Here is a 27,501-nt window from a genome sequence, read left to right as displayed (position 1 = left end):
ATTGGCTAATTCCGGAATTCTACTGTAAGCCAATCAGGTTGCGGATTCACTTCTATCTGGAGCATGATTGGGTGGTTCCTGCCAACCAATCATACTGCTGCATTGTTCTAGGACCAATCAGACTGCTGCCTTTTGGATCCTATTGTTCTAGGACCAATCAGACTGCTGCAGTTTGGATCCTATTCAACTCAGTACATAACAGTCAGAGACGTTCTCAAGCAGCTCAGCTTGGCCTAAGCTCTTTACCTCGTTTCCTGCAGCAAATACCAGCTCATCCCCCTGGTCCCCAGAGCATCTTCCCCATCAGACCCTCAAAGTTCGGAGCAGAACGTAGAAGTCTTTGACTCTGGCTGACTGACACTCTGGCCCCGAAGTCTCTCACGGCGGGGCCCCCCGAGAAGACCACTATAGACGGAGAAACCCCAGGAAGGTCCCGTGGGCAGTCAGGTCAAAGGATGCGTTGAAACGAGGGATGCGGAGGTTCAGCCGGTCTCCAGGCTGCAGGTGGAAAACCCCTAAGAGGAGGAGGACGAGGAGGGTCAGGCAGAGATACAGCAGGGCAGAAACCCCTTCCTCTCAAGGGCCTCTGGTTCCCCTGGCACCTGACAGGACCTCATCCTGCTGAATTTGACGCTAGCAAATTGTCTTGCAGGATTGGTAGGAATAGGGGCTTTGGAGTATTTCAATTTGAGTAATAATAATGATAATAACAATATTAATAATGATAATTATTATTATTATTATTATTTATTTGTACCCCGCCCATCTGGCTGGGTTTCCCCAGCCACTCTGGGTGGCTTCCAACAAAGATTAGAAATACATTAAAATGTCACACGTTAAAAACTTCCCTGAACAGGTCTGCCTTCAGATGTCTTCAAAATGTCAAGTACGGTAGTTGTTTATCTCTGACATCTGGTGGGAGGGCGTTCCACAGGGCCGGTGCCACCACCGAGAAGGCCCTCTGCCTGGTTCCCTGTAGCTTTGCTTCTCACAGCAAGGGAACCGCCAGAAGGCCCTCGGAGCTGGACCTCAATGTCCGGGCAGAACGATGGGGGTGGAGACGCTCCTTCAGGTCTACTGGGCCGCTTAAGGACTTTAAAGGTCAGCACCAACACTTTGAATTGTGCTCAGAAACGTACTGGGAGCCAATGTAGGTCTTTCAGGACTGGTGTTATGTGGTCTCGGCAGCCACTTCCAGTCCCCAGTCTAGCTGCCGCATTCTGGATTAGTTGTAGTTTCCGGGTCACCTTCAAAGGTAGCCCCACGTAGAGCGCATGGCAGTAGTCCAAGCGGGAGATAACCAGAGCATGCGCCACTCTGGCGAGACAGAGCGTCATTAATTCCCGTGGAATATACAAAGGTTGCCCCTGCTTCCCACCCCCCACCCCGTCCCCAGTCTGGCCTTTGACAGCTAACTTGCCGAGGTTCAACATGTGAAGCTCCGGCCCAGCAAGAAGATGCCAGGTGGGGTTTCTGCCCAGGAGAGAGGGGGCAACTTGAAACCGTTCAACGCCAACACCCCATGTGTCCTCACCAAATCCCACTCCCCTTTGTTATAAGAACTCTAAGGTCTCAAATATAAATTAAATGTTCATAAATGTATGAGGCAAACACATACATAAGTATATAAACCATGTGTCTGAAATAGTATCAGAGAGCAATCCTGAAGCCATTTTGACTCTCCCAATGACCTCAAATATTCCTCTGCAGTAAGGGAGGCAAATGGGGACAGCCTTCCCATTGTCTTTTTGGCTCACAAATCCTGTCTTAAGGGCATATTTGTGTATGAATAGAGTGAGCCTGGGACCTGGATTCAGGAGCTAAAGTTTTAACCGTCACAAAAGAAAGGCCAGGCTGCCCAGGTAAAGCAATCAGGGCCCATTATCAGGTACCCTGTCAGACAGGATTTCTGCTGAAGACCGCCTCCTTCTGTGATGCATATATGATGTTTTGTGGGGTGGTCTTGGGCTACAGGGTGGGCAATTTCTAGAGTCTATATAAGTGCTTGCACACCATTGTTCGGGGTCCCTCCTCCCTCCTGCGTGTGCTGAGTGGGGACCCCTTTGCAACAGTTAAAAAAGATCAGGCTTACTAGCCGCTTTGCTTCCCAGTATACTCTGGTTGGCCTCTGTTATTTCCTCCTACCAATAGGAGGGCTCCGAAATACCCCATAAATGAAAGGGAGCAGTTTCCCCCCTATAACAATGTTCTTGAGTACCATAAAGCCCTGTGGAATACACAAAGGTTACCCCCCCCCCCCGGTCCCCAGTCTGGCCTTTGACAGCTGACTGACTTGCTGAGGTTCAACAGGTGAAGCCCCAGAAAATGCTGGGGGGGGGGATTTCTGCCCAGGAGAGAGGTGGCAACCCAAGACCATTTGACGCCAACACCCCAACCCAAATCCCGCTCCCCTTTCAAGGGAACCCAGGAGTCCTGGATAGCAGCTCTCCCTCCCGCCAGCCAGGTCTGATTCTCCTCTCACCTCCACTATAGCAGCTGTTGAAGGCCTTTTCTGGGTTTGGGGGCATGCTCTGGACGCAGCGGAACAGGATTTGGCCGGGCTTCCCGGGAGTTTTCCGCCACAGCACCTGCCCCATAGTAAAGGTGGGGTCATGGAACAGCACCTAGGGGGAAGAAAAGGGGTGTGTGGGTCGGTTTCGCTGGCCCAGCGGCGAAGAAGGGAAAAAGGCAGCGGGGTGTAATCCGGACACTTCCTGAAGGGTGCTCAACATCGCTCTCCCCACGCACAAATATTTCCCGCAGCGTCTGTGTGGTGCCGTCAGCCTTAAAAGGCTGGGACAAATTTCTTCCCAACACACATATATTTACAAATAAAGCTGTGTTCGGTGGATGAAAGGACATATGATTTTTGACACGATTGAGAATCGCATAGCCAGCGAAGGAGAACTTTAAAGTGTTAAGATCAGAAGGCGGAAAATACGAAAAAGAAGAGGCACGACTGAAGGTTTGGAGATATGCTTCAGAGGTCCAGACTATCAGGAGCCCAGAAAAATTAATAATTACAATTTGGTCTTTTTAAATTTTAGTTTCTTGTTTTTAATTGGATTATGATGTGGATATGTTGATTGGCTGTTTTTACTGGAAAATCAATAAAAATGATTTTTTAAAAAATGTCTTCCCAACACATGTGTACAATTTTTATCCAGTTTTCAGAAGGACAGAAGGGCATTACGATATACAGTGTCAAAAGCCTTCGTCAGGTCAATTAACGCCATACACAGGGGTTGGTTTTGCTCTCTGCATTTTTCTTGAAGCTGTCGAGTGGTGAAAATCATGTCATTGTGAAAACCGTGTTTATGGAAGACAATCTTACTCGGCTACGAGTGATCGCCAAAGAAGAAGAAGAAGACAAATTTTATCGATTTCCTTATTGATTTCAGTTATAGAACACCTTTATCTTCCAAGGTGGGGTACCTGGTTCTCCTCCCCCCCCCCCAGTTCCCCCTCACAACAACCTTGCGAGGAAGGTTGGGCTAACACAGTGCTTTCCAAATCTGTGTGTCGCAACACGCGATTGTGTCGGCTGCAGGGTGTGGACCTGTAACACCAACTTTCCCTGCATTCCTCCCGGGGCTGGAAAGGCGTTCGTCTAACCTCTGGTTTGCTAGTGAAACTGAATTACTATGTTGCAAAATGATGCATGTCTAAAAAGTGTGCCACCAGCATGAAAAGTTTGGAAAGCTCTGGCAACAAAGGTCCGTATAGTTAAAGCTATGGTTTTCCCAGTAGTGATGTACGAAAGTGAGAGCTGGACCATCAAGAAGGCTGATTGCCGAAGAATGGGTGCTTTTGAATTCTGGTGCTGGAGGAGACTCTTGAGAGTCCCATGGACTGCAAGAAGATTAAACGCATCCATTCTGAAGAAAATCAGCCCTGAGTGCTCACTGGAAGGATAGATCCTGAAGCTGAGGCTCCAAGACTTTGGCCACCTCATGAGAAGAGAAGAGTCCCTGGAAAAGACCCTGATGTTGGGAAAGATGGAGGGCACAAGGAGAAGGGGACGACAGAGGACGAGATGGTGGGACAGTGTTCTCGAAGCTACCAGCATGAGTTTGACCAAACTGCAGGAGGCAGTGGAAGACAGGAGGGCCTGGCGTGCTCTGGTCCAGGGGGCCACGAAGAGTCGGACACGACTAAACGACTCAACAACAACAAAGAATTGGCAACTGACCCGACCACCCAGGAAGCTTCATGGCTACGCAGGGATCCGAACCCTGCTCCTGGTCTAAACTGACTGGATGGCAGCGACTCTCCAGGGTTGCAGCTCCGTCAGTAGATAGCTCAGTCCTTAGAGTTTGAGACTCTGAATCTCAAGGTTGTGGGTTTGAATCCCACGTTGGGCAAAATATTCCTGCATGGCAGGGGGTTGGACTGGATGACCCTCGTGGTCCTTTCCAATGTTGCAAGTCTACGATTCTATGAAATGCCACCGGGGACTGAAATGATGGTTCGGTCACTGAGCCACGTACCACAGCCCAGTAGAAGAGGGTGCATTTGTGTGTTGTGATGAGACCTCCTCCTTCCCAGCCCTACGTAATCCGGGTGGCCCCCACCACTGGCAAACTAGGGTCAGGATCCTGCCCTGCCCTCTTACCTGGCTGTAAACGAAGTAAAGCCCCATGTGTCTCACCACCACGTCCCGTCCGCTGAGCTCCAGGGCTCGGCCTTGCTGGAGGAAAGGCTCCCACCATATTTCTGTGGCAAATCCATCTTCTAAAATGCGGGCGACAGGAAAAAGATTATTACACTGCCGTCCCATTTAAAACTCACCCGTGGCAGTCCATCCCCCCCCCCAAATGAGTTGCCAACCTTTTGTTTTCCTTTACGCACGACTCCTGGGTCGCTTCCCAAGCCAGGCAGACATTCAAAGGGTAAAGCTGTCCCCATAAACTAAATCTTTAACACAAGCGCACCACCCCTTCTTTTCCAAGTGGGGCATTACCCCTGTCTGGTCGTTCCCTTGCCCCATCCTCTGAAATTAGGTGGGGGGGGGAATGGGGTTGGTTTTTATAGCCCATCTCTCCATCAAGGAGATCCCCTGTTCGTTGTCAATCAGAGAAGAATAGCTGGAGGCAGGAACTAGTAAAATATGAGGCATATTTTTGTTTTCTGTTGCAACAGAGTCCCCCCCTCTTTGCAAGGAGGTGAGGACCCAGAATGTTATGTACTGAAGTTCTCACCCTGGGCCAGCAGGGGGATACTGTAGATAGTTATGCAGTGGTGTAGCGTGGGTTGTCAGCACCCGGGGCAAGGCAAGTAATTTGCGCCCCCTAACCCGTGGATTTGCCCTAACCCCAGATGTTGCGCCCGGTGCGGCCGGCCCCCCCTGCACCCCCCACGCTACGCCACTGTAGTTATGCAAATGAAGGATCGAAAGTGACGTTCAGTGATTGGATAGTTTTAGAAAGTTGCTACAGTTACGTTGTTCTGTTCTGGCCTTTGAATAAACAAGAGCTGTTTGAAGAATCGCTGTGTCGTCTGATATGTTCGCCCACAACTTAACACAGAACAAAAGCTGTGTAACCACCCTTAAAAGCTTCAGAAATTGCCCCAACCCCTTAGCCAAAGATCACAGAAAAAGCATCATTATGTCACAGAAAAGAAACAGTCTACAACAATAAATTTGAGAGATACTTGATCATCAGTGCCGATTGCTTTATCCTGGCCATTCTTTTGAAAAGGTAAAAAAGTATTTCTCGACAGACCTACCCCATTCATCTATTTACACAGGATTTGAAGGGTTTTGCAAGTGAAAAGGACTATTGGGAAAGCTTCCCCCTCCACACAAAATACCGTATTTTTCGCTCCATAAGATACACTTTTTTCTTCCTAAAAAGTAAGGGGAAATGTCTGTACGTCTTATGGAGCAAATGTGTGGTCCCTGGAGCCGAATTGCCCAGGGGCGAAAAGCAGATCATGTTTTGTTTTGTTTTGTTTTAGAAAGAGGGAAGGGGGTGTTGAAAGGAAGCCGCTGATCGGCAAGTGATCGGGAGCGAGATAAGGGACGCTAGCAATAAAGGAGGCTGCCTGGGAGGGGGGAGGTAAAGACAGCGAACTTGCAAGGAGAGGAGACAGGAAGACTAAAGCAACAAGGAGAGAAATTGGAAGAAAAGGAGGAGCAAAAACTGCTCCAGCTAAGGAACAGACACTAAGGCAAACAAGAGGGAAGGGAGTGTTGAAAGGAAGCAGCTGATCGGTAAGATATTTAACAATACTTTCCACCATGTTACGCTAGCACGCCTGTAATTTGCCTCTCGATCTTTTTTTAGGGAAGCTTTTAATATCTGATGGACTATTGTATTTTAATATTTTGTTGGAATCTGCCCAGAGTGGCTGGGGAAACCCAGCCAGATGGGTGGGGTATAAATTATTATTATTATTATTATTAATAATAATAATAATAATAATAATAATAATAATTGGTGTTACATTAGCTACTTCCAGGCTAATCAGAGGGAGACGTTACATATTTTTTGTTTGAAGACCATCAATTTCACGTTTGAGGTCTTTGAACGTTATTGCCAGCCAAACCCAATGATTTGACAGTTTTTATTTTGTCTGTTCCACCTAGAACTTCATCTCTTGCCAACACTATCTCCTGCAGTTTCTCCATGCATCTGTGGTGGATTTATACGGGACCATCCATCCATTATTCAAATTTATTAATTGTTCTGGGATGCCACGTGAGTGCCATTTAGAGAGCAACTCTTGCGTGATGCTCTAACAAAAATGGCATGAAAAGTTAAAGGAATTTCAGCATATGATGGTCGTAAATGAAGCAGCCAGTCCACCCCAAATCTTTTGCAGGCTCATAGAGTCTTGGAAGCGGAACAGCGCACAAGTACAAAACGATCACGAATGCAACAAATAAGAAACCTGGAAGGAGAATTGCAGCAGCTGAGCCAGGAAATAATTATAAACAACGGATCAGTGTTTTTGAACTGTGAGGGTGATGGCGATAGAGAATGCATTTTCGGGGATTTTAAAAGTTAAGGATGGCGGATTTCTGCAGTCTCATGTCATTAAAAGAAAACGAGAGAGGAAGGAATTGGAGAGGACTGCACAGTTTTATACTGTGATAAGAATTTTAAAGTCTTAGATGTATAATAAATGTTCATAAATGTACCAACCAAGCACGTACATAGCACAGGAAGACCAACCTGAAACCATTTTTGATTCCCAAACTGACCAAATGTTTTCTCTGCAAGGTCAAAGGAAAATGGAAAAGCTCCCCATTGCCTTTTCCTTCACAAATCCTGTCTTAAGGGTATGTCTATCTGTGTTTGAATAGGGTGAGCCTGTGACCTGGCTCAGGAACTAAGTATTTATCATTACAAAAGACTGGCCAGGCTCCCCTGGGTATCCAATCAAATGAGCATTAACAGGTAACTTGCCAGACAGGAGGTAAACAACACACTCAGATTTCTGCTGTAGACCGCCTTTTCTGTGATGTAGGTATGATGTATGGAGAGGTGGTCTAGAGCTCCAGGGCAGTGAATTTAAAATGTCTAAATAAGGCCTTGCGCACCATTGTTCGAGGTCCTACTCCTTTCCGGCATGTGAGGGGAGCACCCTGTTGCAACAGATCAATAAAGATCAGGCTAACTAGCTGCTTTGCTTCTCAATATTCTCTGGGTGGCCTCTGTTATTTTCTCCTACCAATAGGGAACCCACGTAAGGACTCTATACGGGCTCTTGAATAACCCATAAGGGGAAAGGGGCAGATTGATTTTGTTTAGAACAATACACAGGGGCAGACACACATTCCACACAGATCTTAACAACAGTCAGAAGATTGAATGAGAAAGCCACACAGCTCCATGGAAGAGAGAGACCAAAACTCACCACTGTTGGACTGTCGGAGGGGAGCCAAATGCAGGACGGACTGCTTTCCTGGCAGGTAATAATAATAATAATAATAATAATAATAATAATAATAATAATAGTAATAATAATAATAATAATAATAATAAACATTTTTACTATTTATATGCCGCCCATCTGACTGGGTTTTCCCTAGCCATTCCGGGCAGCTTCCAGCAAACTTTAAAAACACAATAAAGCATCAAAAATTAAAATCTTCTCCGTACAAGGCTGCCTTCAAATGTCTACAGACAGGTCTGTTTATTTATCTCCTTGACATCTGACGGGAGGGCACCACCACCGAGAAGGCCCTCTGCCTGGTTCCCCGTAACTTCACTTCTCGCAGGGAGGGAACCGCCAGAAGGCCCTCGGAGCTGGACCTCAGTGTCCGGGCAAAACGATGGAGGCAGAGGTGCTCTTTCAGGTAAAAGGTAAAGGGACCCCTGACCATTAGGTCCAGTCGTGACCGACTCTGGGGTTGCGGCGCTCATCTCACTTTATTGGCCGAGGGAGCCAGCGTCCAGCTTCCGGGTCATGTGGCCAGCATGACTAAGCTGCTTCTGGCGAACCAGAGCAGCGCACGGAAACGCCGTTTACCTTCCCGCCAGAGTGGTACCTATTTATCTACTTGCACTTTGACGTGCTTTTGAACTGCTAGGTTGGCAGGAGCAGGGACCGAGCAACGGGAGCTCACCCCGTCACAGGGATTCGAACCGCCGACCTTCTGATCGGCAAGCCCTAGGCTCTGTGGTTTAACCCACAGTGCCACCCGCTCTTTCAGGTATACAGGGCAAAATGTACACGCCGCTTGATTGTAAGGAAAAATAACCACATACGTCGAAGCAGTTTACGAAAAGATTGCAACCGTAAAGGACACAGAAGCCATAATGCTAAAACAGATTAAAATCACCTCCGCCTTCTAAGCATCTGGGCAAGTTTGTCTAGATGAGAATGTTTTTAGCAGGCGCCAAACAGAGCGCTTGATTTCTTCTTTTTTAAAAAAATAATATTTATTAAGAGTTTAAAGATTACAAAAAAAGAAAAAAAATTAACAAAACAATACAATACAATACAGAAACAAAAACACTACATATACACTAATCTTAACAAAACAAAAGACAATTAAAAACACATCCAATAATTTCAATATCTTATCTTTCATTCACTTGTTTCAGCGACCTCCTCACACCTCCCTTTTTTGTATTCCACTTCAATTAACTGTTTCAGCAAATCCTTTCCACCTTCCTCAGTTTTCTGTCCTGTAATTTCTCTTAACACATTCTAACCTTATTTTTCCCTTTAATCCATTAACAATCTATTTGTCCTTAATTCTTTGTAACATTTCTGCTAAAGCCATATAACTTCATTCCAGCATCTTTCTAACAGAGCGCTTGATTTCAAGTAACAGGGAGTTCCAAAGTGCGAACACTGCCATGCTATCATAGCCGGGGCCAAAAATACACCAAATTTGGCATGGAGCGGAAATCTCTGCACAACATCCAGGGCCCTGTAGCCAGGAAGGCCCTCTCTCTGCTTAGCCATGTACATAGCTGTCAACGTTTCCCTTTTTTTAAGGGAAATTCCCTTATTCCGAATAGGATTCCTCGCAAGAAAAGGGAAAAGTTGACAGCTATGGCCATGTATCTTCAGGAGGGGGCTCTGGATCAAAGAGCTGGCTTTGCATATTCTACTGTTTAATTTAAATATCACTTTCACTTCCCCTCCAACTTCCTCTCCATCCTTCCTCTCCTCGCTCTGTGGGGCCGAGAGCAAGAAACAGGAAGGGGGAGACCCAGCTTGCCCACCCGTCTAGCCAGCTGTGACCCTCACTGTGTTCCTGCACACAGGTGTCTGTAAAAGCTGGGAGAGTGCGCTGTGGGCCCGAAGGAAGTATTATAAGAATTTTAAAGTCTCAGATATAGAGTAAATATTCATAAATGCACACATAGCTAAATATACGAACCTCATACCTACGGGACTGCCTCTCCCGGTATGCCCCACGGAGGACCTTAAGGTCCATAAATAGCAACACCCTAGAGGTCCCGGGCCCATAGGAAGTCAGATTAGCCTCAACCAGAGCCAGGGCCTTTTCAACACTGGCCCCGGCCTGGTGGAACGCTCTGTCTCATGACACCAGGGCCCTGCAGGATCTGATTTCTTTCCACAGGGCCTGTAAGACAGAGCTGTTCCGCCTGTCCTTTGGCTTGGAATCAAGTTATTAAGTTGTATTTCAATCAATTGTTTTTATATCTGGTGTTAGCCGCCCTGAGCCCGGTCTTGGCTGGGTCAGGGCGGGGTATAAATAAAAATTATTATTATTATTATTGGCCTGAAATAGTAAGAGGGAGCAATCCTGGAGCCATTTGGACTCTCCCAAAGTGACCTCAAATATTCCTCTGCAGTAAGGGAGGCAAACGGGGGCTTCCCGTTGTCTTTTCGCTTGCAAATCCCGTCTGAAGGGCGCATTTGTGTATGAATAGGTTGAGCCTCTGACCTGGACTCAGGAACCAAAGTATTAACCACCACAAAAGAATGGCCAGGCTGCCCAGGTAATGCAATCAGTGACCATTATCAGGTATTCTGGCAGACAGGATTTCTGCTGTAGACCGCCTCCTTCTGTGATGTATGCATGATGTTTTGGGGGGTGGTCCTGGGCTACAGGGTGGGCAATTTCAAGTGTCTATATAAGGACATGCACACCACTGTTTAGGGTTCTCCTCTCTCCTGCGTGTGGTGAGTAGGGACCCTATTGCAACAGTTCCTTGAATAAAGATCAGGCTTACTAGCCACTTTGCTTCTCAATATACTCTGGTTGGCCTCTGTTGTTTTCTCCTACCGATAGGGAACCCACTTAAGGACTCTATACGGGCTCCGGAATACCCCATAAGGGAAAGAGAGCAGTTTCTTCCCCTTATAGCAGTAGGGTCATAACTCAGCGACAGAATAACTGCTGGCCATGTCCCCTAATCCAGAATTTTGGAGAACTGCTAGAGGGCCTGACACAGCGTAAGGTCACTTCCCGTCTTCCCCATCACGTCCCTCTTATCATTTCCCTCTCCAATGCGAATTTAGTATTTGCAACAGCATGAATATTCACAGTTCCTTACTGCACCGCTGCTGTGTTCGTAAGAACTCGAACTCCCAGCGCGGCAGGACTTTGGAACTCCCTGCCCCTTGATAGGCACCTTCACGGTACCCTTGTCAGAGCCTGTCAAGAACATTTTCATTTGCACAAACCTACCCAGATACTTGGGACGCAGATGGCGCTGTGGGTTAAACCACAGAGCCTAGGACTTGCCAATCAGAAGGTCGGCGGTTCGAATCCCCGCGATGGGGTGAGCTCCCATTGCTCAGTCCCTGCTCCTGCCAAGCTAGCAGTTCGAAAGCACTTCAAAGTGCAAGTAGATAAATAGGTACCACTCCAGTGGAAAGGTAAACGGTGTTTCTGTGCACTGCTCTGGTTCGCCAGAAGCGGCTTAGTCATGCTGGCCACATGACCCGGAAGCTGTACGCCAGCTCCCTCGGACAATAAAGCGAGATGAGTGCCACAACCCCAGAGTTGGCCATGACTGGACCTAATGGTCAGGGATCCCTTTACCTTTATGTCATCATTAGGCTTTTGATTGCCACCTTTTCCCCCTTGGGGGAGCTCCTGGGCTTTTAATAGCAGAGCAAGAGGCAGGCATTCAACTGATACAGTGCACAGGCAGGTTATGCTCTCTGCTCCCTGAAGGTTTTTATTTTTTTGTGGAGAGGGAAGAGGGAGTGACTGTTCCTGCGCCCAGAGAAATTACCATCCCAAAGCTTTATTTTGAGCGATATGCACCGGAATGGCACACGAGTTCCGGCTTCTTCTGCTTTCCTCCATAGGGCATGGTTTCAGAGGAGGGAAATCTCACAATGGCCTACTTACTGCAGGGACGCGGCGAGTCCTGGGAGGTTCTTCCAGTATCCCTTTGCCCTCGCCTCCTCCTTTCCAGATGTGTGGGAGACCTCTCCGGAAGATTTCCAGGACTCTGAAACCAGACCAGAGAGGAATGGCCTTAACTTGGGTGTTTGGCTTAAAAAGAGTGCTGTTTTGCCTTCAACCATCCCGTCAGTTCCCTCGGCCGTGTCCTTTTCGGCCTTTGGAAGCAAAGGGTGTGGTTGTGTTCAGGTGAGGAGCAAGTGGAAAGAGGGGAGTAGCAACGGGTGCCACCCACCGAAATGTCACCACAATAGGGACCTCCAGGTCTGACATGACATCACCAGGTTTGCCTGGCTGCCTCCAGGGGGCAGGCGTCAATCTCCAGGTGTGTAGTGGTAATTATAATTATAATTATAATTATAATTAGCAGAGACATCACCTTGCCAACAAAGGTCCGTATAGTTAAAGCTATGCTTTTCCCAGTAGTGATGTATGGAAGTGAGAGCTGGACCATAAAGAAGGCTGATGGCCGAAGAATGGATGCTTTTGAATTCTGGTGCTGGAGGAGACTCTTGAGAGTCCCATGGACTGCAAGAAGATCAAACCTCTCCATTCGGAAGGAAATCAGCCCTGAGTGCTCACTGGGAGGACAGATCCTGAAGCTGAGGCTCCAGTACTTTGGCCACCTCATGAGAAGAGAAGTCTCCCTGGAAAAGACCCTGATGTTGGGAAAGATGGAGGGCACAAGGAGAAGGGGACAACGGAGGACGAGATGGTGGGACAGTGTTCTCGAAGCTACCAGCATGAGTTTGACCAAGCTGCGGGAGGCAGTGGAAGACAGGAGTGCCTGGTGTGCTCTGGTCCAGGGGGTCACGAAGAGTCGGACACAACTGAACGACTAAACAACAACAACATGCACGCATCTTGCAAGTTTCAGCCAGGAATGAAATTATATTACAGTCATACCTCATGTTACGTCCTCTTCATGTTACGTTCTTTCAGGATACATCCCGTGGAAACCCGGAAGACGCACAAAATGACGTCACATGCATGCGCAGAAGTGGCGAATCACAACCAGCGTGTGCACAGACACGCCGCTGTGGTTTGAGTTCTTTTTATGTTGCAAACGGGCCTCCAGAACGGATCCCGTTCACAATCTGTACAGTGGTACTTCGGTTTACAAACTTAATCCATTCTGGAAGTCCGTTCTTAAACCGAAACCGTTCTTAAACTGAGGTGCGCTTTCCCTAACGAGGCCTCCAGCCGCCAGCGCCCTTCCATCGTTCGGCTTCCATTCTTAGACCAAGGTAAAGTTCACAAACCGGGACACTACTTCCGGTTTTGCGGAGTTCGTAAACCGAATAGTACGTAAACAAGGCTGCTCTTAAACCGAGGTACCACTGTACAGGCATTCTGGGCAGGTCTGCCCTCCTTCCCAATTAACCTCCATCTCCAGGACTTGCCCTATTGATCAGTTTTGGGCCCTGAAATTTCAGGGTCTGGGATGCTCTGTCCTGACTTGGCAATCTTATTGGCTTTTTTCAGCAGTCCATCCATTCCCCCGCACAAAAATAAAATAAAATACCCAGGCGAGAGAAGGCAAACCCTTTCTAATTTTAAAACAGGTCTTAAAAACTGGCTTTAAGAAACCGAACCGTAGCCTTTGGGAGCTAATTAAATTTTGCAGAGTGGGTGTTGTCTTCCCCCCAGCTGGATTGTGTGTTTTCTTCTGTAGTATGCCAGTTTTTACAAAGACACTCTTCGGGGATCCTCTCCCAATTAACCTCCGTCTCCAAAGGCTACCCCCCCCCCCCCATGATATCACCAGGGGCAGTTTAGGGACCTGACATCTCAAAGTCTTGCGATGCTCCTGAACTGGCAACCCTACTCCACACACACAACAAACAGCCCCAACTCGTCCCCACCACAAAAGCGCCAACATTACTGCTTCCACATCGGCGGTGACTGTGGATGTGTAACCTATTGTTTTTTTTTTTAAATAAAGGGTTTTCCCGCAGCAGGAGGAAATCCGGATGATGGTAAATAAAAAGCACAGGCTGGCATCTTGAGAGCAACAAAGGCGAAACGAAAGAAAAACACTGTGCATGAGCAACGCTGATCCTACAATAAGCCTCTGTCTGTCTGCGGCCTTTCTTTCTTCCTTCCCCACAGCAACAAAACAAGGCTTTTAAAAGCACATTTTAAAAAGCGGCCGCCATGTTTCGAAGAGCAAAAAAGAGGACACATTTGCCAACTTCTACTTTTAACTATGGACCGCAGCGACGACGCTCGTCGTGAAAAAGAGGACATTTGGCAATCCTAGGTCTGCAGACTCGCTTGAGAGAAGGGTTGCCAGCTTCCTGCCTGGCTTCACCGGCTATGCTCCTGTGCTTTTGAGCAGCACAGTTCTCTGACGTGCAAAGGAAAATGGCTTGTGCAATTTTCCCAGGCGTGAAGATGATGGAAAGGCAGGTGAATCGGCTTAATTTCTGCGTGTCGGGGTTTGGATAAGAGCGCAGCAGCAGGACCAGTCGGGGGAAGTTGGCAACCTGCTTTAGAGGAGGCAGTTTCCTGGTCTCAGGACGGAGGGAGAGGCAACCGGGGACTTGTAGCCTTCAGGTTACGAGAACACCTGCTTCCGTCTTCACACAGATAATGTGTTGTGTGTGTGTGTGTGTGTTTATTCCCCCTTTTTCCAACGAACTAGGGAACAGGAAGTTCAAAAGGGAAGGAGGTAAGATGCGATAAGGGATGGGGTGAGAAGGCAAGCCTACCCCATCTGTACTTTCTGCAACAATATGCAAACTCTCTGAAATTCGGGCCTCTCCAAATTTTGCAGAGCTGTTCTCCTAGCCCAAGGGAATCTTTGCAAAAATGCATCTGCTGGGGTAAAGGGTGCGTAAAAACAGGTATAATTTGGTGAGAATCACAAGCAAAAAATGCATGGAAGAATATCGGGAGAAATTTACACCCCTTTGTCCGGACTTCTCTTGGCACTTGAGGCGTATATTTTTACGACCTACCTTATTTTTGCGATTATTTAAACTGTTTCTAATGTTGTGAGCCACCCTGGGACCTTAAGGTGAAGGGCAGCTAGTTAATAATAGGAATAAATGACAGGAATAACAATAATAGTAACAACAGCATAGTTGTAATTCTTGATGAATCTCCACGAGGACTAAAATAAATAAGCTGCAGACGGATGAGGGAATGGAACTTAAGACTTGAAACGTGAAAAACTGAGAGAAACAGAATGGATAAAATTCCTCATCTCTGCCTCCCGGAGGAGAATCTAGTGGGCGAGTGGGGAGGTGACTGGAAGACCGGACTCCTGGGTCCTCTCCGCAAGTTTGCAGTCAGTGTCAGACACGGAGGCCAAGCCCCAAACCTAATCTTGAAATATGTGACAGAACAACAACAGTGGCCTTGAGCATGTGCAGAGTGCATTCTCCTCACCCACGCACACATATTAGGAGGCAGGCAACCTACAGCTTGTGAGGAAAGCAGCTTGGAAGAAAGAACTGAAGGCTTGACTCTGCACATGCTCAGAGGGATCTTTCCCTCTTTTATTTACTTCTGACGTTAACAGCTGTTCCTATAATTGACATATTCCTGGAGGATTATTCTATCTTCTCTCTTCCTTTCCCCAGAATCAGGCATGTCGAAAGTCCGTTCTGGGGGCTTAAATCGGCCTGCCGGTCGATTTAATCCAGCCATTGCAGCAGTTTGTTTCCTGGGTTAAAATCCTAAAAAAACTTAAACAACTTTGGGGCAAAATCCTAAAAAACCTCAAGAACAGCTTCAATCCTTAAAAAAGCTTAAGAACTTTGGGGTGAAAGCCTAAAAAAAGCTCAACAACAACTTCAATCCGTAAAAAAGGTTAACAACTTTGGTCGGCCCTCACGGCCCTTTAGTTCATCAAATTTGGCCCTCTTTGAAAAAAGTTTGGATTTTTTGAAATTGCACAGTTTCTGGGAATCTCTGCCTTCTTTCCTGCCCAGACTGGATTTGCGCCCAGTTGGGATTTGAGGAAAACCCCACCAGAAAAAAATGTAAGCTTTTGCTTGGAAAAAGAAAGAAATTTAGTTTGCGGGGGCGGGGGGGGGGGAGGGAACAGGAGGGAAAGGACTGTTTTGGGGAAGGTTTTTAAAACCCCAATTCAATAAATCCACGCCATTTTGGGAACTCTGAAGTTCCCAAAATCGCACAAGGCCATTGTAACACAGAGCTTTTCCATTCTCTCTTTTATTATATCAAAATGTTATTAAATTTAAAACACTCATTTTAACATCCTGATAATACCAGCGACTTCCCTTCTTCTCTTTCCGTGGTTCGTTTTGCATATCATAAACCCCTGCATATTTTACAAAAACTAAACCATTCAGTATTCCATTATTTCAGCCACCTAAACTTAATTACACTGTTGGATTTATCTTAACACTGCCAACGTTTTCCGGTGTACACAATTCCCCCCCCCCCGTATACTCAATAAACATTTCCCAAGCTTTTTCAATCTCCTTCCTCCTGCTATCAAGCAGGAATCCCTCTTGCCCTCATCCTGTTAAGATGCTCTGCCTTAACCGATTCTGGCAGAAATCACCGAATTGTAGAGTTGGAAGGGGACCCTGGCGGTCATCTAGTCCAACCCCCTGCCAGGCAGGAATATGGAGGAATCAAACCCACAACCTTGGCAACACGCTCGAAACGACAGAGCTCTCCAGAATTCAAATATCACATCGCTTCTGACCTTCCGCGGGCCTCGCCTCTCGCCCAGACATTTAGGTCAGAAACAAACCGACAAAACCAAACCATGGTGTGGGGAAGGCACTCTGCCCATGCTCTTTGCTCCTTGGCGGTTTCCCAGGCACTGAGAAGTTTGCTCCTCAAGCTGAAAATATGAGCAGATCCCGGGGAGAGCTCGCTCGGTGGAGCACAGGACAGGTTGTGGGTTCGAATCTCACATTGGGCAAAAAGATCCCTGCATTGAAAGGGGGTTGGACTAGATGACTCCCAGGTCCCTTCCATCAGAGTCCATTTCCCCTCGTGGCAGTACCCACCCACCACCTCCCTTCTTGCTGTGCCCCTTTCAGGCTCCCCCCTGCGCCCGTCTCGACTCCCGCTTACCTGGCATGGCCTGGGGGCGTCTTGGCCCCCCACTGTCCCGTGAATGGCGGGTCGCACCTCCCCTCGCAGCTGTGACAGTTCTCCGCGCAGAGTTTCCAGGCGCCATTGGGTGCAGATCAAAGCGAGCAGGCAGGCCAGGAAGCCCACCCCCAGGGAGCACCCACCCACCCAGACCGCGGCGGGCAGAGAGGGGTGCTGTTCAGAGGACCCTCGCTGCGACCTTGTCTTTGCCATATGGGGGGGCCTGGATATACAGCCGGACCGTCCCTGCTCTTCAAAAATGGCCTGGCAGGTCCAAAATTGGTGACCCCCTTGACTTCAGGCGCCCCAGAGCCGCAATTCTCAGGGGCAGAACCCAGGAAATCTGCACCCTCTACTGCTCCTTTCCTTGGAGAACCTGGGCTGGCCTTTGGGGAAAAACACACAAAAACCACCCCTCCTCTTAAGGAGACCCTTTTTGCTGGCCAGGGTCCCCTGGGCACGAAAACATCCCCATTGCATGCCCTCCAAACACAATATACCCCCCCGGTCTGCCCTAGGTTCTTCGTCCCCAAAGGACACCTGCTGCCCGTTCAGCTGAAACTCAGCCTCTGCCCATCTGATACCCGAATTCTGGGCACCCTCAAAAGCCAGCCCTCCCTGTGCCCGGCGTCCACTGGGTGCTCAAGGCGACGGGGTGCCAATCCTCCACACCCACACCCAGTCTCCCTACCTCCGGCAGCGCTGGCATGCATCTGGCTTTGGCCGTCTCTGCCTCTTGTTCCGCCGGGCGGGATCTGAACCCGTGCCAAGAACAGCCGAGAGGGTTGTGCAAGATTTTGAGGAAGCAGGCTCACAGACTGCTGCCTTCGGCGCCCAGCGTGGAGAGAGGCCAAGAGGCAGCTCTCTCTAGGTCGTCCAGCACCCAGATCTCAGAGTAGGGTAGCATGTTGGCACTGCTTGGCACCCTCCCATGCCAGTTTCTCAAAGGGACTCCTTTTCTTTGCAAGGAGCCTCACGGCAAACCTGCAAGATAGGCCACATTGGCACCATGCCTTTAAAGCGCTGTGGTGCCACCTGAAGCCTTCACGGCTAGTATTGGGAACTGTAGTTTCCTGAAGTTAGAGGGTGAAGGGACAGAATACCCAAATCCTGTCTGTGAAATCACCCCAGGCTTCAATAATCACACCAGGCTTCAAAACTGTCCAGAATTCCTTTTGTCTTCTAAAAATCCAAAACAGCTTTTCTCTGCTCTATCACAAGATGCTGTGCATAGGCAAAATGTTCCTTTTAAAGGCTAATGAATAGCCTCTGTCAATGCCAAGAATACTCAGACCTGAGAAACGAATCTTATCTCACTCTAGTTGCAACATCTCTGGACATGCTTAACCGCTTTCATTCCCTCTTCCTGGGAAGGGCGCCAAGAGTCCAAGAGTCCCAAGACAGGAGCTTTCTGTTCATGCTCAGAGGAACTCGAGGCAGGACTCTGGAAGAAGGAGGAGAAAGGGGGAGGGAACTGGAAGCGCATACCGTATTTTTTGCACCATAACACTCACTTTTTTCCTCCTAGAAAGTAAGGGGAAATGTCTGTGCGTGTGGCGGGTGGCGGGGGGGATCTGCTGCAGTCGTGAGCAGAGAATCCATGGTTCCCCTTCCTTCCCTCCTCCGTGGTTACAAAGCATGGATCCACATGGATCCTCAGGATTTTTGCATTGGGCTACTCCAAACTCACTGTCAGATCACATGTCTGTGGCCACAGCATGAACCACAAAAATCATATATCCACTATTTCGTTTAGAATATTCTTTTTCTTGTTTTCCTCCTCTAAAAACTACGTGCGTGTTACGGTCTGGTGCGCGTTATAGAGCGAAAAATACGGTATATGCTTGTGCACATGACTGTGAACTCGTGCATGCTTTTTGTGAGTTATCACACTTGCTCCTTCTACCAGTTCATGGATGGTAGAAATAAAAGCTTTTTCTCCGGAACTATTCCTTGAGTGTCTGTTGACTCCCATCTCCCTTTCCCGGGCGCAATATTTTCCCCACCCGAGGGCAAAGCCTCCTAAGGGTACATGGGCACCCCCAGCTTCCCCTCACAGAGCTACAATTCCCAGAGCGGTTTGACAACAAGTCCCTCTTCTCCAGGAACTGTGAGGGGGAACGACGGGAGTCTCCGAAAAACTCCAGCGCCCTCAGCAAAACTACGACTCCCAGGATTCCTTGTGTTATGTACTGAAGTTCTCACCCTGGGCCAGCAGGGGGATACTGTAGATAGTTATGCAAATGAAGGATCGAAAAGTGACGTTCAGTGATTGGATAGTTTTATATGCAAATGAAGGATCGAAAAGTGACGTTCAGTGATTGGATAGTTTTAGAAAATGGCAACAGTTGCATTGTTCTGGAGCTCTATATAAGCAGGGTGACTGAGCTCCTCAGCCTAGTTCTGTTCTGGCATCTGAATAAAGAAGAGCTGTTTAAAGAATCGCTGTGTCGTGGATGTGAGGTCTCCAGGCTGATAGTAGATTAAGACTGATGGACATCTGTTGGGGATCGAAACCGGGAAAGGAGGTGGTGGGGTTTGGGAATCCAAAGGGTGTATAATTATAATCTGGTTTTTTATTTTGTTTTGTTATTGGTAAGAAAATTGGGGAATTCGTGGAAGGGAGTTTGGGTTGACTTTAGAAAAAGGTTTTAAGAATGAGTACTGATGTATAAATATGGATGTTTATAAGTGAAAATTGGTTTTTTCTTTAAAATGAACTAAATATAAAAAGGTTAAAAATTGGGGATAAGAACTTGTTGAACTAACAATTTGAATTGGAATATAAGAAGGGGAGGTGCGGGGAAGTCAGGGAAATATGTCATTGAAAATACGGATTGTAAACTTTATGTGTTTTTTAATTTATTTATTTATTTTGTTCTTTCTTTTTTTGATTTTTTTTACTAAGATGGAAAATTTTAATAAACATTTATTAAAAAAAAAAGAAGAATCACTGTGTCGTCTGACATGTTCGCCCACAACTTAACACCTTGGCGGGGGGGGGGGGGAGCCATGGCTGTTTTAACAGTCCATTCCCAGGGAACTCTAGGAGCTGTGAGGGGAGGGGAAAGGGTTTTCTCCCAATTCTCAGCGCCCTCCTGAAACTACAACTCCCACGATTCTTTGTGGCGTTTAAAGGCACCGAATGTGGGGTTTGAATGCGGACTATGAGAGAGCGAGAGGCTCAATGTAAGGGATAAGGTGGGTGGGGAGGGGCAGGGTGAACGTTGCCCCATGAAGGGCTGGGCACAGATGCAATTAATAAACGCCTATTAGTAGGCGGGCAGAAAATCCAGTGGCGATGAAAGAGGAAAGGGAAAGGAAAGGTAGCCTCCGGGGCGGCAAGACCTACAGACCCATTGGGTGCAAAGATCAGCAAAAGAGGCCCTCTTGGTAGCTGCAGCTCAGAACAGGGCCTTCTCTTAAAAAATAAAATAAAATAATTCTTGGTTTTGCATATACTGTAATCACATTATGTAACACCGTCTCCTCTTATTTTATCTTTTTGGCTCAACTGAGCCTGGCGGCTTCCCTCCCTCCCTCCCTCTTGTATGACGGTTTACAAAATTAAACTTGGCATCTTTACATTTCGCTTTGTTTCCTATCCTTGTTATATCGCTACCGAAAATATTATATTACTCAACCCTGGATAGGTAGCAATTTCATCTTACAAATCTTCAGATAACCCTGCTAGTGATGGTAATTGCTGACAGTTGTCTTTCACATATAATATAAAGAAAGAAAGAAAATCTTTAATAAAAAAAGAAAAAAATACATAATATAAATTTGTTCCAGTCCTTTTGGAATGCTTGGTCTCGCTGGTTCCGGATTCTTCCGGTCAGTTTCGCCAGTTTGCCAGTACCTCTCTACCCACTATCCCCAGTAAAAAAGCTTCTGGTTTTTTTAACAAAAGTGTTTTCTTTAGCTCATTATATTATATATATTTCCCAGAAAGCTTTTACCTCTTTGTGTGTCCACCAGAAAAGTATCTTTCTTTTCCTTACATTTCCAACATTCATTTTTTGTTCTATACATTTTGGCCAGTTTAACTGGTGTTAAATACCACCTGTGCGCCATTTTCATAACATTCTCCTTAAATGTACGGCATGCCAAGACAGGGCCTTCTCAGTGGTGGCTCCTAAGCTTCGAAACTCCCTCCCCTCAGAGGTGCACCTAGCACCATCGCTGCTCAGGATTTGGCAAAGGCTGAAGGCGCCCTCTTTCCATCTCGGCCTTTGACCCTTGAGATCCTCAGCCTTTTTCTTCTACTCACGGACCCAGACAGGATGCCTAATGAAAGCTTCTGAATTTGCTGCGTAGATGCCACCCCTTAAGAGCACACAAACCACACTCGCCTGCAAAGAATTGCGGGCGCTTCACTTGACTCCTTGCAGAGCTACTGAGGCATCTGATCAAGATCTGTATTATGAGGCATCTGATCAAGATCTGTATTTTAAAATGAGCTTAAAAAATATATTTGCAAATGTTTGTATCTCTCATGCCAGGCATAAAGCAGGTGGCTGAATACTCTGGCAGCTGTTTATCTTCCTGTTCAACGGCCCCATTGATCTATAGCAGTATTTCAGGGTTGTAAAAGGAAATTACAGGCTGGGAGCAAAAGGTCACACTGACCATACAAATTATAGAATACAATCAAGCTACAAAAACACAATTAAGAATTGGTAAATAGTAATAATTATTGTGCCTCCCATTAAACTTGAGCCACATCTTCCTAAGGTTAAAAGGGAAAGAGCTAATAGAAACAGCAGCTGGCTTGAAAGGGGGGGTGTAGATCTAAGGGGTTGCTTTCAAAACTGTTTTTATTAAGTTCCTTTTTTACTTTGAAAAGGCCTTTCCTTTCCTTCTAAAAAGCTATATATGTTAATGTATGAAATATATTGGCTTAAATGTAATTATGCAAAAGATTTAGAAAGTAAGAAATGTTAGATTCTTATTTCATAGAATCATAGAATCATAGAGTTGGAAGAGACCACAAGGGCCATCGAGTCCAACCCCCTGCCAAGCAGGAAACACCATCAGAGCACTCCTGACATATGGTTGTCAAGCCTCTGCTTAAAGACCTCCAAAGAAGGAGATATTTCATTGATAATGTGTGAGAGGAGAACCCAAGGTCCTTTTAAGATAAAAATTAAAAAAACCATGCACCATCTGTTTTAGCCATCTGTTTTGCAGTGAATAGGGCAATAGGGCAAAAGGTGAAATGTTAATTAAGGTATAATAATTAAGGTATAATAATGTTAATCTAAGATATATGACTACTTATTTGCCATTTATAGATAGAAGGAAATATAGCTCTTTGTCTCCCATAAAAGGCAATAGGAAATGGGTGTATCTTTTATGATTGGTTCTAGCAAACAGCCAATAGGAATTTCAACCAGGCTGATTGGACAGAGGCAGCCAAAGGAGGAGCAAGGGGGCTGGGCTGAGGAAATATAAGTGCTGACCATCAGGGCTGGAGTGGGCAGAGCTTTGGTAACCATATACCACTGTGTCTCTCTTTTATTTGTCTGACAAATAAATTATTATTTTAATTTCTCTATTGCTGCGTTGAATATTTCATTCCAGCTAAGCGTTAACCACAAGCAGGGTGCTACACTACGATTCCCAGCACCTTAAACTACAGCTCCCAGTATTTTGTGTGTGGAGTGTGCTTGAAATTTACGGTGCCCGTGCAGCTGTAAAGGATTCTCCCGGGACAGCTCCTTTGACCGGAAACAGCCTTAACCCCACCCCAAGGAGTTCCTTTGCTGTGAAGAAGAGTTTGGATTTGATATCCCGCTTTATCACTACCTGAAGGAGTCTCAAAGCGGCTAACATTCTCCTTTCCCTTCCTTCCCCACAACAAACACTCTGTGAGGTGAGTGGGGCTGAGAGACTTCAGAGAAGTGTGACTGGCCCAAGGTCCCCCAGCAGCTGCATGTGGAGGAGCAGGGAAGCGAACCCAGTCACCAGATTACGAGTCCACCACTCTTAACCACTACAGCACACTGGCTTTGAAGGATGCTGGGTGATTGGTGAGCAGGAAAAAAACCAATCCTGCTAGGTCGTACCTTTACCTGCTAGCTAAAGGTAAAGGGACCCCTGACCATTAGGTCCAGCTGTGGCCGACTCTGGGGTTGCGGCGCTCATCTCGCTTTATTAGCCGAGGGAGCCGGCATACAGCTTCCGGGTCATGTGGCCAGCATGACTAAGCCGCTTCTGGCGAACCAGAGCAGCGCACGGAAACGCCATTTACCTTCCCGCCGGAGCGGTACCTATTTATCTACTTGCACTTTGACATGCTTTCGAACTGCTAGGTTGGCAGGAGCAGGGACCGAGCAACGGGAGCTCACCCCGTCATTGCGGGGATTCGAACCGCTGACCTTCTGATCGGCAAGCCCTAGGCTCTGTGGTTTAGACCACAGCGCCACCCACGTAAACCCTACACAAATCCAAAGCGGAGCCCCTAAGGCGGTTGGATGACACCTTGTACGCCTCCTTCCGGCAATTCCAAGCCAAGCTGGTGCCAAACGTCTTGCTCTGCTTTCCTTTGGATGCCATCAGTAGGGCAGAGATGGGGGTCTTGCCATCTGGGCAGCCCAGGATCTCCAGCCACAATGCCCAGGCTTGGGGCCCCGGAAAGTCACTTTGGGGCTGCTTGTTTGACTTCACCCCCAGAGGCGCACTCCATTGTCTCTCGAGACGGATGCGAACGAGCTTGGCACCGAGATCTTACCTTTACAACCTCCTCAATAAAACAATGCGTTTATCCTGGTGTGGCTTCTGGGAATCAACTTGGCACCGAATCCCAGATGCTTGGTTCTTTGTTATGGGATAAATGGTGGGCTTGGTTCTGGCACGGCAGGGGGTGGGACTGCTTCCCCCTGGCTCAGGTTTGCGAGATTACAGGGGTTTGCCAAGAGATCTCAGTCCCCAGCGCTCCCAGATCCCCAAGCTTGGACCGCCACGTGCCAGACATTCCTCGCTGCCCAATTCCTGCAAAGGTATTGCCACTCAACCCAGCCTGGGCAGGAGACCTTTAAGCAGTCCAGCAGTCCCTTATCAACCATTAAAAAACCCAGCAACTCTGGACTATGCAGAACTAGATAAATTAACAGGAAGGATTCGAAATCTGCGGGACCAGAAATTCACAGAAGACTGGTGTAAATTTACAGACTATTTGAAAAGTAATCGTGATGATCAGACTACGTTTGTAGGTTTGCAAGAAGTTTTGTGAGGTGAATTACTGGAACTGTTGCAAAAATGGCTAAAGGGGAGGATGGTTAGTTAAGATAATTAAAGGCAATATGAATTTAAGAAATGCATAAAAAGTGGTTAAAATGGTGGATCATCAGAGGTGCCGATGGAAGTCTAAAAAAGATTGTATAAGTGGTGAAGTTTTGTGGTATGTATTATAATTTATATGTTAAAATTAATAAAAATTATCATAAAAAAATAAAACAAACCCAGCGACTCATTACCTACCTACCCTGCGTTACTCATAAGGAAGCCTGTTTGTTTAAGATAAGAGAGACTTATCTTGGAGAGTCCCTTTTGTTTTTGAACATACTGATTTGCCGCTTTGTTCTCTCCTTTCTTTACCTTCCCTTTTCTGTTCTTAATAAAACACCGTTGCCATTTGGCTGTTGGGGTCTGGATCCTTGCAATCTCCTGGGGGCATCCTTTTGGGGTGGAAGAGGGGGCTTTGCAGGGCTGCGATGGACCCCAGGAGTGGGGAAGTCAGCTGGCTGCTGCAAGCCTTCTGGTCCCTGATAAACTGAGAGGAACCTGGCTGATAAGGGCAGAGTGAGCGAGGTGTCTCGGTTTCACAGCAGGTAGAGCTGGAAGGGATTGGGGCCCTCTGCTCCAACCCCTTGCAGGGCGGCCCCTTCAGAAATGATTGCTTTGGCCTCCCAGAACGCACCCGGGGCAGGGAGTTGTAGAACTTAATCAGGGTGGTGGTGATGACAGCAATTGCCATGGTTTGGGAAGCCGCTGGCCTTCCTTGCAAGGCTGTTGTGCTGTGCGTAAGTCTCCTCACAGCCTTTGCAGGTGAGTAGAGGGCTTAAAAAGCAGAGACATCACCTTGCCAACAAAGGTCCGTATATTTAAAGCTCTGGTTTTCCCAGAAGTGATGTATGGAAGTGAGAGCTGGACCATAAAGAAGGCTGATCGCCGGAGAACGGATGCTTTTGAATTCTGGTGCTGGAGGAGACTCTTGAGAGTCCCATGGACTGCAAGAAGATCAAACCAATCCATTCTGAAGGAAATCAGCCCTGAGTGCTCCCTGGAAGGACAGATCCTGAAGCTGAGGCTCCAAGACTTTGGCCACCTCATGAGAAGAGAAGACTCCCTGGAAAAGACCCTGATGCTGGGAAAAATGGAGGGCACAAGGAGAAGGGGACGACAGAGGACGAGATGGTGGGACAGTGTTCTCGAAGCTACCAGCATGAGTTTGACCAAACTGCGGGAGGCAGTGGAAGACAGGAGTGCCTGGCGTGTTTTGGTCCATGGGGTCACGAAGAGTCGGACACGACTAAATGACTAAACAACAACAAACAACAAGACGGCTGAGCTCGCTGTAGAGTGTTACAAGAATTATAAGGTCTCAAATATAGAATAAATATTCATAAATGCGCACATATCTAAATATATGAACCATGTGTCTGAAATGGTACGGGGGAGCAATCCTGAACCATTTGGACTCTCCCAGTGACCTCAGACATTCCTCTGCAGTAAGAGAGGCAAATGGGAAAAGCCTTCCCGTTGTCTTTTCGCTTTCAAATCCTGTCTTAAGGGCGTATTTGTGTAGGAATAGTGTGAGCCTGTGACCTGGACTCAGGAACTAAAGTATTAACCACCACAAAAGAATGGCCAGGCTGCCCTGGTAATGCAGTCAGTGACCATTATTAGGTCTCCTGGCAGACAAGATTTCTGCTGTAGACCGCTTCCTTCTGTGATGTATGCATGATGTCTTGGGCTACAGGGTGGGCAATTTCTAGAGTCTATATAAAGGCTTGTGCACCATTGTTCTGGGTTCTCCTCCTGAGTGAGGAACCTGTTGCAACAGTTCCTTGAATAAAGATCAGGCTTACTAGCTGCTTTGCTTCTCAATATACTCTGGTTGGCCTCTGCTATTTTCTCCTACTGATAGGTAACCCACTTAAGGACTCTATATGGGCTCCGGAATACCCCATAAGGGAAAGGGGCAGTTTTTTCTTTTAACAAGAGTAAATAACGCACTCAGGTTTATCTGCAAGAGTTTCTTTCCCCCCACTTGTGGAACAAAGATAGGGTATTCCACCCCTTCGCCATCCTCCAAACTGCCATCACCATCGGGGCAGTTTAACAACAAAGCAAAGAGGCGTCACCTGGCAGGACAGAGCCTCAAAGAAAGAGTCACAAAGAAAGGTGTTGTAATAAACGTACCGGTAAATCTGCCCTTATTCCCTTATGGGGGACACAAGAGCCCTTATAGAGTCCTTTGCAGGTTCTCCATCGGTCAGAGAAAAGAATAGAGGCCAACCAGAGAATATTGAGAAGCAAAGCAGCTAGATCTTTATTGATCTCTTGCAACAGGGTGCCCCCTTCACACGCAGGAGAAGGAGGAGGACCCCGAACAAAGGTGTGCCTGCCCTTATATAGACATTTTAAATTGCCCACCCTGGAGTCCAAGACCACCCCCAGAAACATCATACATACATCGCAGAAAGGGTGGTCTACAACAGAAATCTGAGTGTGTTGTTTACCTCCTGTCTGGCAGGTTACCTGTTAATGCTCACTTGATTGGATACCCTGGGGAGCCTGGCCAGTCTTTTCTAATGATAAATACTCAGTTCCTGAGCCGGGTCACAGGCTTACCCTATTCATACACAGACATACCCTTAAGACAGGATTTGTGAAGGAAAAGACAATGGGGAGGCTTTTCAATTTTCCCTGACCTTGCAGAGAAAACATTTGGTCAGTTTGGGAGTCAAAATGGTTTCCGGGCTGTTTTCCTGTGCTCCTTCAGACTTGTGGTTTATATACAACCTTAATTTTTTTATTTCAGTGTGTTCTCCTGAACCCATGTTCTCAGCATGTTCCTACAGAATGGAAGATGGCAAGATCCCCACCGATGTGCTCTGTGGAGAGCTGGCTTCAGACACCAGGCCTGTTGCCAGGCCAACTCCACGTTGCAAATAGGTCTGCAAATTCGACAACCAAGGCCGGAAACATCAACCCTGCTGCGTGGGAATCCCTTGCGGACGACTGGAGACAATCAGCCATGAATCCTCCCTGTTGCCCCCCTAAAATGTGGGGCTCTGTAATGAGGCGGCGACATGGAATTGCAGCGTTAGGAGGGTACCCAAGCGCCATCTAGCCCAATCCCCTGCAATGCCCTCTGCCCTTGCTCCATAGCACTCGGAAGCTCCAAATCGTGTGGGTCTGAGGCATTTGGAACAACCTCATCCTATTTGAGTGGTGTCCAAACTTTTTTCAAAGAGGGCCAGATTTGATGAAGTGAAGGGCCGTGAGGGCTGACCAGAGGGCCAACCAAAGCTGTTGGCCTTTTTTTTAAGATT

The 27,501-nt window shown here is 47.2% G+C and overlaps 1 protein-coding gene across 3 annotated transcripts; it reads right to left on the bottom strand.

Moving 5' to 3' along the window:
* Positions 1-207: 207 nt before the first annotated feature.
* On the bottom strand, positions 208-24,231 carry TNFSF13 (TNF superfamily member 13). Of its 3 annotated transcripts, none has more exons than XM_083581224.1 (7): positions 23,909-24,231; positions 16,916-18,115; positions 11,798-11,900; positions 7,867-7,914; positions 4,616-4,734; positions 2,483-2,624; positions 208-515 (listed from the first exon to the last, which is right to left on the bottom strand). In XM_083581224.1, exons 2-7 carry the CDS (start codon positions 17,147-17,149, stop codon positions 406-408), a joined length of 756 nt encoding a protein of 251 aa, XP_083437350.1. In that variant the 5' UTR covers positions 17,150-18,115; positions 23,909-24,231; the 3' UTR covers positions 208-405. The 3 variants fall into 3 exon arrangements, with proteins under 3 accessions (XP_083437350.1, XP_083437351.1, XP_083437352.1); XM_083581225.1 differs by lacking the exon at positions 23,909-24,231 and having other exon boundaries at positions 208-372; positions 403-515; positions 16,916-18,252; XM_083581226.1 differs by lacking the exon at positions 23,909-24,231 and having other exon boundaries at positions 17,628-18,231.
* Between the last annotated feature and the right edge of the window lie 3,270 nt (positions 24,232-27,501).

Source organism: Podarcis filfolensis (assembly GCF_964270895.1).
Source record: "Podarcis filfolensis genome assembly, chromosome: 13".
NCBI lineage: Eukaryota > Metazoa > Chordata > Lepidosauria > Squamata > Lacertidae > Podarcis > Podarcis filfolensis.
This window is presented reverse-complemented; position numbering and strand designations above follow the sequence as displayed.